The following is a 16,832-nucleotide window of genomic DNA, read 5'->3' as shown; positions in this document are numbered from 1 at the left end:
GTGATCGGTGGGCCCAATGGACCACCGGCCTCAAAGGCAGATTACGCAGTGCTCCATCAAATCTGATGCACCCCACCTTCAAATCAAGATTACTTGAGCATGGCAGCCAATTTTCAAACTCAATCAGAGAGTCACTTTCCATCTCTCACCAGGTTCCAGGGCACATCCCGCCAGTCCCCCATTTCCTGAACCAGTCAGGATAGGCGACACACCATGCAGCAACAGCTCGACGACACGGACGCAGGTCTTCACCAAGGAAAGTGCTCTTTAAGCATAAAAACCTTCTTATGCCTCTTATGCACAAAAGTGAACTGTGATGACATGCAACGCACAGCCAAGATCTTCAGCCAAGACTGCATTTTTGACAGCGTTTTCAATGGCGGCCATCACCTGATGCACACAGGCCCCACCAAAGTGAGAGCTCTCTCAGCAGCGACCACACCACTGCAAGCTGGGCCCTGCCTCAGCCCATTCTAACCACTACAGTCAAACATGGATTTTAACATTTTACTTTTGCTCTTCCTGGAAAAAACACTAGTCAGGAACTTCCAGGAACATAGCACAAGCTATGTAGCCCAAGAAAAGACAAATATGAAATGTGCACCAGGATGTAATAACGGATTAAAAGACAAACAGAGCCAGAGTTCGCGAAAACACAATCGCTCCTGCACTTACATCACGTGATTCTCCGGTAATAATATTTGATGTCCCAAAAATCTTTAACCAGGCATTGAGGAGGCAAACACTTATCAAATACACAGGACACACATGGCTTGAGAGCAAATAGTAACTTATTGTGATAACATTAATGTGAGACAAAGCAAAGACATCCAATCGGATCATTTATGAACTCAAGTGAAATGAAAAGAAAACATAAGCATCCAGTGCGAACCCTTGGCTGCATTCACAGTTTCGCTGCTGAAGAGATCTTGCATGGGTGGGGCTTGTGTGCACCACTGTGCACACTAACTGAGCCGATGTGCTATTGCGCATGACTTGCCAGTATCTGTGCTGTTGCGTGGTGCTGAGACATGGTGTGTTGTGGTGCATCTTCCACTGTCGCCCATTCCAGTGTCAATGGAAGGTCATCAGCCTGCTTGCTGGCTCTGGTGGATGACTCATCTGAGGGATGAAAACAATCGGTCAGAACTATTAGTCATAACACATAGAATCAATGTCCATGATATGCTGTGCAGTGCAATTGGTATCAATGGTATCACAATGGCTCTGTGATTGGTGCATCAATGAAGTCCTTAGGAGGGATGAGACGGCCATACTTTCTTTTTACTCTCAGCCTGTCTCGTATCAGCCCACTGGGCTCTTACTTTCCTCAGAAAGGGCAGCCTCTTTGTGACTTCCCTTCCTGCTCGCATCACGTTCCAGGGCTCCTAGATCATCGCGAGTGAAGACTGCTAGGTTCAGCACACCACCATCAGTGGGCGGTCTCTCCTTGTTGTGGCTCTGTTTCTTCTGCAAGTAAGTGCAGAGTTCCATTGAGTGCTGAACCCTTCACCTCCAGCAACATACCATGCTTTTGCCAACCCCAGATTACCCCCTGAGTGGCTTGTGTGCATTCCCATCCCTTAGCACACCTGATTCTTTGATGGATCCAGGACTTCAGATCTTCTCCCCAGCCTTGGGACCCGCAGGCAGATGTGATTTGTGAGATTCCCTGAATTCCAGATGCTTGATTGCAACAATGACAGGCATTTCCCTCAGTCCCCCGCGCTGGATAATGCCCACTCCGAACTTACCCTTGCCGACTGCAGAAGATCGTTGAGCCTTTTCCAGCACTGGATGCCTGTGCACTGGATCCACGTGTGTCGGACCAGGCTCAGGCTATGTCTGCTGGCCTCAGCTGCCACCTCTACCCAGGCCTTCTTGGTGAGGTTGGTTGACCACCTGCTTCCATCTCTCGGCCGCTTCTGGCTGCCAATGCCTCCACAAGGGCTCACAGACAATTGAAACGGAGGACTTCTAGCCCAACTGAGCTTCCATCTCACCTGATGTGCTTTCCTGCTGCTGCCATTAACTCCCTCTGCTTCCTGCAATGTCTTCAGCAGTCTCTGAGGGCTGTCTTTAAACATTTTACTGGGCTGCCATAGGACCCAGTGCTTGCCACACACCCCTACCCTGACCCAATGCAGACATGATTCACGTTGGCGGCACTTAAGTGGCCAGCCGGCTTAATATTGCAATCCTTAATTGATCTTGGGTGGGACTGGGAAATGCTGCTGCTTGCAATCCCCAGTGAGATGCACGCATGTTGCACGTGAAATTCAGGCCTTAGAACAGAGTGGATATAAGAATAGAGAAGAACAAGAGGTGGTCATGGGTTCTGGAACTTTGAAAAGGGTGATATTGAGTGAGAAAGAAAGGGGAGCGAAGGGCTAGGACCGTTCAAACATAGATTGAAGTCATCAAAGATAAGGAATTGGAGATTGAGGGTAGGCTTATGTGAGAAATTGGCTTGTGAAAGAACTAGGATTTTGAGCAAGGTGAGGAAAATGGAAAAGATTGAGGTGCTTGAATTAAAATGCTGCCAATGGTGTTGGGTGAGGGACTGAGTAGAACGTGACAATAAGTGGTATGACACACATGACAGTCTGGGTTGGTGTCATAACCCCCACGGGGAAAGCATTGTTGATCTTTCCGTGGGATTCATGGAGTGTGAACTTTCCAGGTGGGGGGAGGGGGGGGGGGGCAGAGGCCACCCAGCTGGATCTCCTTAAAGCCAATAAGATGGCTAGGTTGACAATGAATTTTCCATAATAATTGACTACGCCTAGAAACGACCGGGGTTCAGTGGTATTCTTCGGTGTTGGGCCCTTTTTATGGCCCAAACCTTGTCCTCCACCACCCATCTCCGAATTGGACAAAGCAGAATCCGTGCAGACGGACGACGTTGTTTCGGGGACCGAGGTCCCGGCAATAACACTTTGGAGGTCGGCCAGGAAGAGGAGGTCGACGAACCGCTATACAACGCCCAACTCAGAACTGAAGCATAGCCTTGGTTGAAGCAGCACAGAAGGCCCCCACTGTTGGCAGCTGAAAGGGAACTTTGGGGCTTTTGGGGGGGGGGGGGGGATTTCATAACCCGCATGAGGACCACGGATAAACCATAGTCGATCTCCCGTGGGACACTATGGAGTTTGACTATGGCAGGGGGCAGAGGCCACCCAGCTGGAGTTTGCTAAAGACGACACATAGAAGCCGGCCCAAGCAGGGCCCAGAGTTGTTGACTGTCCCAACAAGGATATGGATTGGGAGAAAGTTACTGCCGTAGGCAGAGTTTTGTACATAGTTCAATGAACCCTTGTTCCACTACTGCTGACTTCCTCAAGTTACTAAAGTGGGATAGTTAATGGCATGTATACAAAAACAGAAAATACTGGAGCATCTCAGCAGGTCTGACAGCATCTGTGGAGGGAAAAGGGAGCTAACGTTTCAACTCTGGATGACTCTTTATCAAAGCCATCCAGACTTGAAACATTAGCTCCCTTTTCTCTCCACAGATGCTGTCAGACCTGCTGAGATTGTCCAGTATTTTCTGTTTTGATTCAGATTCCAGCATCCGCAGTAATTTGCTTTTGTGGCATGCATAGCCAGGTGGGGGAGGCTTCAGTAAAGAGGAAAAACGCTACCTGTGAGTCAAGTTACTATTAGCACTGAAGTGCCAGTTGATTCATCCAAAATGGAGTCATGAATAGCAATGGAATTGTTAGTGAGGGTGCAAACCTCTTAGATGCAGGCACGAGATTGCAATAATACAAAATGCACCAAATGGAAAGTGTTTTTCCATTGAAGTAACATATCCTGTTATTGTCCACTGACAGAATCAAATGTTCTTTGATTATGGAAAAAGAAAATTAAGATTCTCTTTCGTATAGTTATGAGTGTTGTAATAACTCTCACAAGACCCACAGGATGCCCCAATTGATCTCCCTGCGGGCTCGTGGAATATGAGCTCCCCCGTTAGTGGGTGGGATACCCATCAACTAGGACTCATGAAAATCAACTTATAAAGGCAGCCCAGACTGGGACCGGCTGTAATGGTAATCCTGTTTGAGACCTTGGAGATGTAAGCCCCTCTGCTGCCTTTACTCTTGTTATCGAATTAAACCTCTTTTCAATTTACCTTCTCGGGTTTCCTGAGCTTTTATAAGTGTATGCATTTTATATTGCAGATGATTTAGAAGAAGGAAACGTGGGTTCAGAATTTCTATCCACAAAGATCCTTCAGCATCTGGCACAGGAGAGAATGGAATATACTGTACCAGAGCAATCCACTTGGGATGCAACTTTAAGTGAGGACCAATTAATGATCAGCGGGAGTGAAGACCCACAGACTTTACAAAGTATAAATCATTAAATGTATCTTTACATTATATGTATTTTGTAATTCTCATGGTTCTTTGTTTCAAGATTGCATTGCAGTACCCTACTGGTATATTTTTAGGTGCCTGTGGTAAAATTTGCAGTTGTCCATGTTACTTTTGAGAATTGAAATGGTATATCAAATACAAAATTACCGATGTCAACCAAATTTCTGCGTTGTTCCAGGGAATGCTTATCCCACCAAATATATAGGAAACAATTTCAAAATTAAGAGTAGTTTTGTTTTAAATAATTACAGTCCTACACTGAGGACAGCAAATGGCTAGCGGTAGTCATTTTTTATTGTAATGATAAACTCCGTGCATGAAGCTTTAGTAATGAATGCATGCCAGTAGAACTTGACAATTAAACTCATTACCTTACTAACTGCTAGCTAATTATTTCTAATATTTAACATATCATTTGCTTGTTTTGCTTACTATCTGGTTTCAGTATGTTTCAGAACTAGGGTCATAAATACATTAAATCCACTATTAAATCTAATAAGGAATTCAGATGAACATCTTCATCCAGTGATTGTTTGGAAAGTAGAAGCTTGCCAACACATTCAGTAGTTGAGGCAAATAGTAGATGCACTTAATAGAAAGTTACATAAATGCAAGACTTGGAAAGGAATAGAATGTGAACTGAATATTTCCCAAATCGGGAGCATTTTCCACCTGCGGAGATGTATTATTGGACGTGATGATGTTGGGTCACATTCCCGATGTAATCCTGCCAGTTTTGCATAATATGGCAAATTATAATAGGTTATTTAAATTTCATTTGTGGATATTTAAGGTAGTTCATGCCTGCCGAGCCTGATTTATGCCATGTGGTGTTGCTGTTTTTTTACGAACAAGCTTGTCAGGGCAGGTATAAAAGGTTCAGCTGAGCCTCAGTCTTACCTAAGTTGTTTAGAGACCTATAACTGATCGGTGTGCTTCATTAAAGAAGCAGTTTCCATTTCAAACTTGGATGAATGAAAGGAGTTTATCCACCCACTGTGTGCTCTGTTGAGTGATCTATTTAATTCTTGTCCATCATCCAAAGCTATGAAGTAGCTGACAGAAATGGACATTGGAGACAACCTCCAGTGAGGAGGATAAGGCGGAGAGTGAAGAAGAGAAGCTCAGAGTGCAAGGTTCAGCGCACACTGTTGATGCATGAAGGGGCGAGAGCTACACCAGATCCTGAGGGTCACAAAAGGCATCATAAGTACTCAGCAGAGGTGCGGAAGCCCCTCAAGTATACAGGCAAAGACAGACTGACCTGCAGATATCAGAGACTCAATGCAAGATAAGGCACAGGCTATCAAGAGGCACAGTCACATCATTCTATAAAAGGCTCACAGGGACAATTTCCTCCAACTGTATTTGGGGACCTGACACCGAGAGCTTTGAAGGTCACTGTCACGCTCAGCGTTATTGCAGCAGTGCTCTGAGGAGTAGGTGATCGCAGTGCCCATGGTCTGGAGAGACATCTCCACCGTCTGAGCCACAGCATGCAACCTCTCTGACATACCCGCCAAATCTTCACAGACTCCTGTCTTATGGAAACTCAAAGGTTCATCATCTGATTCGGAATCAGTCTCTGGATCACCCCAGGCACTCCTTTGACTGCCCACGGTCTGCTCCACCACACTCTGCAGCAGCTGCACATACCAAGTGGAGTTCCCTCACTAGTCTGTGCATGTCCCAGTCAAACATGCAAATCCCTGTCAAAAGTGTCAGGATCTGCGATGACACTACTTGGAGCAGAGAGAGGATCTGATTCTGCATCCTCCAAAGCTTTTCCACCTCCTCAGAGGGGAGTGGTAGCCTGGTATTCACAATAGGGTCCGCGGAAGAGGCTTTGCCTGTGACAGTGGACAGAAGTAAGGGGGTTAGTGGGCATCACAGACCTGGCCACATCAATGCACATATACTGTTTTCTGCAACATTACTCATGTCCAACGTGAGAGATGTGACCATGCAGACACAACGTACACCTTCACCAACATTTGACGCTTCCCTTTATAAAGCTTGCCAGAGTTTCCGTGTCAGAACTACAATCACGAGCTTTATTGCATCGTATCAAACCTCAATTCACCTTCCACTTGCCCTGCCCCCTTTTCCATCTGTGCCCTTTGCCATCTCACCAGACCCAGGCCTTCCTCCAGGCTGGCCTCTGCCAATGGTCCTGGATGACTCTGTGACAGTGAGCGCCAATACCCCCTCTTCAAATTGACTCAGGATAACTAGGTTTGGAACACTTCCTGCAGTTTGGCCTCATTCTCGGAATTGTAGCCTTGCTTCTGAAAAGATGTACAAGATTGCACTCATTAGCAGCTTCAGATTTTAATGGCATGCTGCCAACCCTTTATTCGCAAAATGCATGGCATGCTGTGCTTATGCGCTATCTGCACAGTCTGCCAAAACGTCATGCGCCAACTTGACCAAAGGTTTAAGAGCAGACTGACATTTTTCTGATCGCCAAGTCTTTGTTGAATCATGCTGCTTTAGTGCTCCAGCCAAACTCACTTTCTTCCTGCCATTGTGGCCAGGCCTTATAGCACACCGGTATAAGATTGCACATACTGAGGCCTTACCCTTGCTCTTCTCCTCATGAGGAAATTGAGCCTCTTGTGGCAGGTTCTCCTCATCAGTCCAACACTGTTGACCCATCTACTTCCCAGGCAGCACATGTTTGGCTCAGCTTCCTCTTCTTCCCCCGCCTCCCCCACCTCCCCCGATTGAATCACGCTGGTTGGACACCGCAAGCAGGAGGGCACTGAGGTTTTGCCCTTCTCCCCTGCCTCGCACTTGCTCCAATGGCTCAGCCATTTACAGAGAGAAAGATGCAGCAACTAAACAACTCCTCCATCCAAAGATGTGGGAAACTTGTTCAGGTTCCAAAAGAATGTTACCTATGCTGATTGGGTAGGATGAAGGCCTCAAACCAGCTCTGTAAATTCAAGTGCCCAATTAGCACATTACCGGGTGCGTTTCGAAGGTGTGCCTGGATGTTGGAAGGCCGCCAACTTTCAGGTGCAGAAGCTGCCCCTGCTGCTACCGCATATTATTCAGCTCAGTGATGCTGATATGAATAGATGAAGCAGGATGGGAGGAGACTTGCTTGGCGAGCGTGAACAGCAGTATAGATCAGTTGGGTTGAATGATCTATCTTGGGTCGTAATTTCAGTGCTGGGTGTCGCGTTGGGTGCTCTGCCACATAGACGAACCAACACGGTTGCGGATGGTACAACTCAGTTTTATTACTAACAATAACAACATCTGTAAACTGGTTACTGTGGTTCGTTCATTACCCTCCAACCTGTGGACCTAGCCCTAACACTAGCTTGGAGAAGCACTCAGCACATGGTGAATGTCTGAGTGGCTTGCTGTGAGCTCTGTGCCCTGAGCTGTCTCCTGCTGGAATGAGCGGGAAGTGTCGTGTTCCCCGTTTTATAGTGTGTATGCTCTTGCCTGTGATTGGCTGTGATGTTGTGTGTGTATTGATTGGTCCGTTGATCTGTCCATCAGTGTGTATGTATGTTGGCACCATGGTGTTTATCTGAATATCATGACACTGGGTACTGCAAGTTTTTCTTCCATTTTAGTTTCAGCATTATGGCTCACAGGTATGTCACTCATATTAGATAAAGTTGCCAACATACTCCCAAAAGTCCCCTTTTGCTTCAATAGCAGAAAAGGACCAAAGTTATATTACCATTTTTCAAACCAACCACCTGGCTCTGACTATGAATAACAATTTAGTATTAGCTGTTAGTGAATGGTGGGTAGTTAAAACTCTTGTAGCCATTAGAGAATGGATTTTCATCCAACTATTAGGCAGACCTGTTGTATTTCTGAATACTTCCAACCACCATAGCATTGGTCATCCTTTTTGATTTATTCTCTGATGGAAAGGAAGTTGCATCTTCAAGAAACTTCATGCATCTCTGCAACAATATGTCCCCCTGCCTCCCCGATTACTGTGGAAAAACAATGCACTGCATATTATAGTTAAATTCATATAATATTGAATATTAACTTGCTTATATCTTTTAGCAATAATCGTAAACAATCAAACAAGTTTGTTCATAAACAGTAGCCCAAAATACCATTTGTATATATTTAGATTAGAGTATTTAAATTGATTTTCATACTTTAGCATTTTGTATCTAAAATATTAGGAAACAAGTAAAATATAATTGTAAAAAATGTAATAATTCAAGCAAATTATTAAGACCAAGAAGAATGTAAATCACTAGAAGTCTTCATTTATCGATATCAGCTGGATACGTACTGTGTCTAAGTCAAAGCTCCAGAGATTTTAATATTAATAGGTACATTTTATAATGATAGATCTGGATATTGTTAAATATTTGGATTCATGCCCTTTCAAATATATAAATAATTTCTTATAAAGGTAGTTACCTTCATTTCCAATATTGTGAAAGACCAGACTATGGACTGAATTTTACCATGAGGTAGGTTCAGGAGCCCAATATGGGTTAATTTCCAGGTCATGAACCCACTCAAGTTTGCAACATACATTCGGGCAGCATTTTATTCAAAGCGACCAATTAATGGGTCCCCTCGGCATTCACCTTCCAATCAGGGATGGCGGGTAGGTTCCGGAAGAGGGAGCTACAGTCAGCATGCCCTTGGGAAACCAGCAGCCCTCAATGTGTGACCAGCGGGAGCACTGCTGGGAGTGACAGCTCACATTTCATCACGATTGAAGACACCCATCTTCAGGACTTCCACACTCAATGGCAAGGTTGTGACATGGGAAGACAGCAACCTTGCCATTTTATGTAGAAAACATTTCCCTCAGCTGTAAAACACACTGGATCTCCCAGTGTCCAGCAACCCTTTTCACTTACTAGGGGACAGGCACAGAGGGAGTTTGCAGGGTGCCAGAACAATTGCTGTGCTGCTGCAATAATGACTGTTAAATGGCTTCTTAATTAATTGGATTGCACTGCCAGCGCTTCCAGGTGCAGTTACCATGACCACTGCATACTCACCTCTGTGCAAAGTAGGAGAGCATATTGGAATGTATTATCTCCACAGTCCCACCACACCCAACCGCCTCTGAAGCTGACTCCAGAAGGCTGGGAACATTCTGCCTTATGTGTCAGTATTGAATATAAAATGTTGTTCAAGTATTTTTGTTTAGGGATTTTACGTATTGGTGACTTATTGAAAATAAAGATACGGGGTCAGAAAATGCTGAATATGATCTAATTTTTCAGACACCACTTGAAAATGTAGAAAGTGTTAACCAAAGACTTACAAGGTAAACCAAAGAAAAGAGGAGGACATAGGTTTTGATTATTCACCGACCTGGAAATGTGCAAAAGTAGCCTAAGGGCTAAATTTTTCACCTCTCCACCAACAGATGGGTGTGGCAAATGGCGGGGATGGTGGGTAGGTGGGTGGTTGCCCATAACATTGCCTGGATGGACTTTCTCCCAACCTCTCTGCACTTTTACAATGGGAGAGTTGAGGCTTGCCCGCCCTTATCCCAGTTGCCGACCTTGTGGGCCATTTCCTGCCTGACCTTTATTTTCAGGCAGCTGGGAGGAATTCAGGAGCAGGGGGAAGGTCTAGAAGGTCACTCTGCTCAGGCATCAGGTGAGAAGTGGGCACCTGCTTCAACAGCCTCCTTTCCACATCAGATAGATCGCCCCCCTCGCCCACCACAATGGCATGCCCCCCATGGATGCACCTGACTCATGGAAGCAGGAGTCCTGTGAGATCAGTTGGCTCACGGTGTAACAGTCACCTGGAAGAATTTGAGCAGAAATCCACAGAAGTCTGACTGGGTGACATCTATGACTTGGCTTCAGAGTGAGGTGTTGTCTGACCACAGTTAACCTGTTCAGTTACAGGGAATGTGTGTGATGCACGATCAATTAAACTCAAAGACGAGGTTGTAACATAACTGAAGGCTTTAATAGATTAGATCTGTTCCCCAGCAGCTTCGGTACAGAATGAGGGCTGCTGGGACGGCACCGGTTCTTATACCCTGCCTGTCAGGGCGGAGCTAGATACCAAACAGCCAATGGTAAACTCCTAGGTTTACCCAATGGTCTACAGCCTCTCGGGTTCTGCAATACCTGATAATAACACTGTGTGTTTACTGAAAACATTATAGCATAACTTGTGTAATGTGTAACCTGTGTTATCCTTCAAATCTGTGTACATTTATGAAGATATGGGGCTGGCTTTACATTATTGAGACTATGACCCCAAGCCGGCGTCAAAATGGTGGAGTTTTACTCCTGAAATTCCTGCAAAAAAGTTTTAGCCCTGCAGGGGCTAGCAGGGACCCGGAGTGAATCTCGCAGCTTTTGCTGCAGATATGGCCCCCCATACGTCCGGGTCAGAGGCTGCGCATGCGCACGGCGGCGGCCTACAGCGGCCGCACCATGCTCCATGGCGGACTCGGACTGCGGAGACAGACTCAAGAAAGAGACCTCCCGATTGGCACGCGCCCGACCCTCCAACCCCGCACATTAATTCGCCGGCCACCTATAAGACCCCCCTGGTCTCCGTCCCTGACCAGGGCTGCCGCGGATTGAGTCCGCAGCCGCCATGCGAGCATCCCGACCGGCAATAGCAGGTTAGTTGCACGCCGTCGGGAACTCGGCCGGTCAGGGGGTGGAGGATTGCTGAGCGGACCTCTGCCAATGACCACCGGCGGCGCAGCGTACTCCCCGGTGACACCGATTTTCAGTGCCCGGAGATTCGCCGAACTGGCACCGGCCCGGATTACGGCATCAAACTGGTTTCTCCGCACTGGCGCCGTCCGCGATTTCAGCGTTTGAGTGCGGAGAATCTAGCCCATGGAGTATTGCACCATCACTAAAACCGCCTCCCTCTCCCCCTGTAGCATCAATTGGCCGGCCGATCTCTGTAAACACGAGGTCTTCTGTTGCCTGTGTCCTTACTCGCACCAAATATTATTGGCCACTACTCACTGACTATGGGCGGAGTTTTCCATTCCTTCCTGCCAGCGGGATCTTCCAGTTCTGCCGATGGGGACTCCTGGGTCAGGTTCCCTGGAGGTGGGATGGGCGAGCCACACAAAAGGCTGCAGACACCAGCAGGACTGAAAGATCCCACTGGCGACTAATGCTGAGCCGCCTCCCCCACCGGAAAACACGCCATGGGGTAGGGGCTGTAAAATCCACCCTTATGTTAATAGTTAATAATTGTAACTCAATTAAATAGCGCCTTGATTTTAAATTCTTGGGCGTCATTCTCCGCCGGCGGGAGTCTCCATTTTGCCGGTGCCCGGGGGTTTCCCGATGGCGTGGGGCTGCCCCACAATGGGAAACCCCATTGACCGGCCGGTGTTACGGAGACTCCCGCCGGCCGGTCGGGGCAGAAATGTGGCGGGGCGGGTTGGAGAATTTTGCCCCTCTTATTCTTGTTTTCAAATCTGTCAATGGTCTCACCCCGCCCTATCTCTCTAATCTTGTCCAGCTCCACTTCACTAAGGTATACACTTTCCTCCAGTGCTGGCCTCTTGAGCACACCAATTTTAATTGCTCCACTGTTGGTGGCCAAGATTTAGCTGCTGAGGCTCTAAGCTCTGGAATTCCCTTCCTAAACAGCTCTGTGTCTTTTTTGTTTTCCTGCTTTCAGATACTTTTTACTGCTTAAAATCTTTGACCAAGTTTTTGGCTTCCACCGCTAATATCAACTCTGTCAAATTTTGCTTCATAATACTGTGAAGCACTAAGAGATGTTTTATTGTGCTCAATATGCTCTATAAATACACTGGAAGCAAGGGGATTCTCCCAGCCCCACGCCGGGCCGCAGAATCTCCGCATCCGCACCACGCCGCCCCGACACCGGCACACAATTCTCCGCTCTGCCGAGAATCTGCGCCATTGGTGCCGGCGCGTTTGGCGCAGCGCCGGTCGCGGGCCGCCAATTCTCCAGCCCGGATGGGCTGAGCGGCCACTCTAAAAAGGCAGAGGCCCGCCGGCGCCATCCATACCTGGTCGCAGCCGGCGGGAACTCTGCACGCAGGGTCAGGGGCGTGGGTGTGTGGGGGGGGGGGGGGGGCTCCGATACGGCCTGGCCCGCGGGGGCCCACCCATCGGTGGGCCGGCCCCTTGCTCCCCAGGCCTATTTTCTTACATGCCGGCCCCTGAACACCTGCGCTATGTTGCGTCGGGGCAGGCACATTGAGGGAGGCCACCACGCATGCGCGGGTTGGCGCGGCGCACCTCTCCAGCGCCGTGCTGTCCCCCTGTAGGGGCCAGAATCGGTACTCCCAGCGGCTCGTTCACACCATCGTGAAACGAGACGGCGGTTCCGACGGCGTGACACCCTGCCACCGAATGGGAGAATCCCGCCCAAGGGCTGTTGCAATTCTTTATCAAAATGTGAATTTCTACAGAGTAAATCCATCCGAGATTTTTAAAAAGTGCAAATGAAAAATCGAAGCGTTTTAATTCTGCCTATACTACTATAATGCTTTTCCTCCAATGTAAACCAAAACACAAGAAAAAAGTACTGCGAGAGGGTTATGTGATCAGGGCATAGAACTGCTGGAATCAATGTAGAAATACACTTTTTCAAATGAATTTGCTGCTCAAGATGTGGTCTCTTCTACATTGGGGACCAAATGCAGACTGGGTATCCAATTTGCAGAATACATACTCCTGTATGGTTCCAAGCTTCCAGCCACCTGTTATTTTAATTCCCTCTCTTGCTCCCACTCTGACCTTTCTAGTCTTGGATCCTGTGTGGGATGGAAGGCCAACAGTGAAGCAGCTGTCGGTGGTTGGGCCTTGGATGTCAAATTGCTGTCAGAATCAGTGCGCCTTAAATTCCTAAAACATGTTCAGAAGGGCTAAGCAGCTAAAATATCCCACCCAAAGGGCATGCCCTTGTTCTGCATTGTAAAAGAAGAGGAGCAGCATAAGCAAGAGGATCTGAGAGTGAGATGCAATGGCAAAAGACAATAGCCAACTCACTAGCAGGGCTGGTTTAGCTCAATGGGCTAGATAGCTGGTTTGTGATGCAGAACAAGGCCAGCAGAGCGGGTTCAATTCCCATACCAGTTTACCCGAACAGGCGCCGGAATGTGGCGACTCGGGGCTTTTCACAGTAACTTCATACTTGCAACAATGAAAGTATATTATGTTAACCCAGCTCTGAAGAAAAGTATTTTGGACTCAAAACGCTAACTCTGTTTCTGTCTCCACCAATGCTGCCAGACCTCTGAGGTTTACAAGCATTTTCTGTTTTCATTTCATTATTAACCTGGTTGCACTTGGGCTTGTTTTCTGCTTGCTTTGCCAATCTGGTATGAGAAAGAAAGTTGCTTAGGAACTTTCAGCACAGATTCTTATTTGGTCGATCAGCACAAAATATGGCACAAATTCTGGTACGTTTCCTGTTAAAGTGTAACCCAGGAAAATCCATGGACGGGATTCTCCAATAATGGGGCTAAGTCCCCACGCCCGCCAGAAAACAGGCACAAATCACTCCGGACTTTTTTCTAAAAAGTCCAGAGTGATTCTTTCTTAAGGGGGCTTGCAGGGCCTCGGTGTGCGCTGCGCATCTCCAGCTGCCGATACGGGGCACTGCACTTCCGGCTGCGGGTCCGGCCCCGCGCGACATGGCGGACCCAAGCAGCGGGCAGGTGCGGAAGAAGGTAGGGCGCCCGCCGATCGGTGTTCTCCGATTACGGGCCTGGCCGTTGTGGAGGCCCCCCACCCCAGAGACTGATCCCCCCGCCCCCCCCCCCACCAGGACGGCCACCTCAGCCACGATGCCGAGCTCCTGCCAGGTAGAACCATGCGAGATCCACGCCGGCAAGAACTTGGCCGGTCGACTGCGAAGAATCGCTGTTGCAATGGCCCCCAACCGGCGCTGCGCGACCGTGCGCACGCAGCTGCTGGTGATTCTCCAGTCGCCGGAGAATCGCTCAAAGGTGTCCCAGGTCCGACGCCCTATTCTCCGCCCCTGCGCCGGGCGCGATCGCGGCGCGGGGGCTCAGAGAATCCCGGCCCATATTTTTAAAATTAATTTTACAGAATATGGGCGGTACTGGTGTTAAGATGCTGGACCAGACTCCAATATGTGTTAGAATACCAGACCAAAACGCCAACCCTTTTTAAAAAATTTGTAAAACTGTGAGGAAAGTATTCTTCACCCCAGGAGTGATGATTCTGACCAATATGTAGCTTTTATGTTAAACAAACTTTAATTTAATCACATAATTTACCACATTAACATCACAGAAAATAGCTTTACAATTATCAGTTGAACAATTCTAAAACAGAAGGAAAAACGTACCTGTGACTAAATCCAATTAAGCAAGCCATTGCAGATCAAATGCCACTTATAAAGTTAACAGAACAGACTAACTTGCTTATCTGTGAAGACCTTTGGAGAGAGAGGCTCTTTTAAGAACAACCTGAAAACCATTCTGTCTGGTCAGACTCTTCTGGCTTGCTAGGCCATTTCAGAGGTAATTTAAGAGTCACCCACATTGCTATTTATCTGGAGTCACATGTAGGCCAGACCAAGTAAGGATGGCAGATTTCCTTCCCGAAAGAACATTAAACTTGATCCTGCCTGCTGTCGAGTAATCAAGGTCTTTTAAACGTGTAATTTGATCCAGTTGATGTTTGGCATAGTGATAACACTAAAATAAAAACAAAATATTTCAGATGCTGGAAATCTGAAATAAAAACAGAAAATGCTGGGGAAACACAGAAAGTCTGGCAGTATCTTTGGAGAGAGTTAATGGAAAAGGATTTAACAGCTCTGAAGAAGTCATATGCACTCGAAAAATTAACTCAGGGCACAATCGAGTGGCAATGTCACCCCCCCCACACACACATGGGCATTACCCCGCCCCCACACACACAGTGAGGACCCCTGCTATGGGGTCGCTGAGGGCCCCCCTTTTCAGGCCTTGCGAGACGTTGCGATCTGAATCTTGCCCTCACTGGACGATACCCAGTTATACATGTTTAAATGAACCATTAGGCTCATTTAAATATGTCGGCGCCTGATTTTCCGAGACCCAGGAACAAAGGTGCGTGAAGACTCGATGGGCTCAATAACAGGAGTTGAAGTCCAACTCAAAATTAAGCCAAACAGTGCGCTGAAATGTCTCAAAGCCTGAACTGTACCATACACCATCAGGCCAAAAGTCGAAGAAGAACTAGAAAGGCTACTCAAAACAGGAGTCATTGAACCAGTTACTACAAGAGATTGGACAACGCGAATAGTTCCTGTACTAAAACACGATGGCTCAGTAAGGATATGTGGAGATTTTATAACAACTATAAACACAGTATTGTGCACAGAACACTCTCAACTGCCGCTGAGAGAAGACTTGTTTGCTGGACTTTCTGGAGGTCAGAAATTCAGTAAAATACATCCATGAAATGGCCAGCACAGCCATGGCAGAGAATACCCATAGACTACACGAGTCCAATTGAGAGACACATGTTCCCGGTGATTGTGGATGGACCTTCTAAATAGCAGGAAGTAGTGATTATGAAACCCACAATGACAGAACAAATTACTGAGAAATTGGATGAAATATTTGCCAGATTTTGTAGACCAGAGCAGGTTGTAAGTGACAATGAACTCAGTTCACTTCTATCAAGTTCAAAAACTACTTAAAAGGAAATGGTATACAACACAAAGTCAGCTCCCTATGAATTGGCCGAGCAATTCGTACAGTCACTGAAATATTCCATCAAGGCATCAAAGGACTAATGTACATTGTCAAGACAAGTGAATAACTTCTTGATGTTATATCAAAACACCGTGAACACAACAACACAGATTTCACCAGCAAAGCTGCTGTTCAAAAGAAATCTAAGGACAAAATTTTACCTTTTGAGACCACCTGAGATTGTCAAACGACAACAATAAATACAGATGGCTAGGAGGGATTAAAACTCTAAAAAGCAAGTATTCACTCAAGGAGAGTGAGTGCTAGCAAGAAATGACACTGTAAATGAGAAATGGGTACCTGCAGTTATCCTAGCAAAGGCAGGTTCAATATCATGCACTGTACAGGCAGATGATGAAAACATTTGGGAATATCACACTGACCAACTGCTAGCTTCACAAAGCAATATCAGTGAAACTTTCCAAGAAGTACTTCCATCAGGAAGTCGAAGCAGTGATCCTTCTGCACAGAGACCAAATGCAGAGACAAGTTCAGATCCTGTTTCTGAGGACTTTTCAATACCTATGGAGATGGACACTGAAGTAACTTTGCAGGAAGTATCACCTACTGAAGAAAATTAAGACACTTCACGGTTCCCAAGTAGCCAGGCTCCAGAACCTCGAATTCAGCCCAAAAAGAATAGGCGTCCACCTGAGACTGTCTTATTAAGTCATGTACCTGGAAAAATATAATGGGCATGATTTAACGGGACAAAACCAAAGCCCTTTAACATGGTGCAA

General features: G+C 46.8%; 1 protein-coding gene across 2 annotated transcripts in view; it reads left to right on the top strand.

Moving 5' to 3' along the window:
* sting1 (stimulator of interferon response cGAMP interactor 1) overlaps positions 1-4,884 on the top strand; it is an 83,209-nt gene extending 78,325 nt beyond the window's left edge. For both annotated transcript variants that reach the window (XM_072512228.1, XM_072512229.1), the window contains exon 7: positions 4,188-4,884. In XM_072512228.1, the coding sequence (XP_072368329.1) occupies positions 4,188-4,372 (185 nt within the window). In that variant the 3' untranslated portion in view covers positions 4,373-4,884. The remainder of the gene's footprint in view (positions 1-4,187) is intronic.
* Positions 4,885-16,832: the final 11,948 nt, after the last annotated feature.

Source organism: Scyliorhinus torazame, chromosome 7, assembly GCF_047496885.1.
Source record: "Scyliorhinus torazame isolate Kashiwa2021f chromosome 7, sScyTor2.1, whole genome shotgun sequence".
Classification (NCBI taxonomy): Eukaryota; Metazoa; Chordata; class Chondrichthyes; order Carcharhiniformes; family Scyliorhinidae; genus Scyliorhinus; species Scyliorhinus torazame.
Note: the sequence above shows the minus strand (reverse complement) of the source record. Positions and strands in the feature narration are given on the sequence as shown.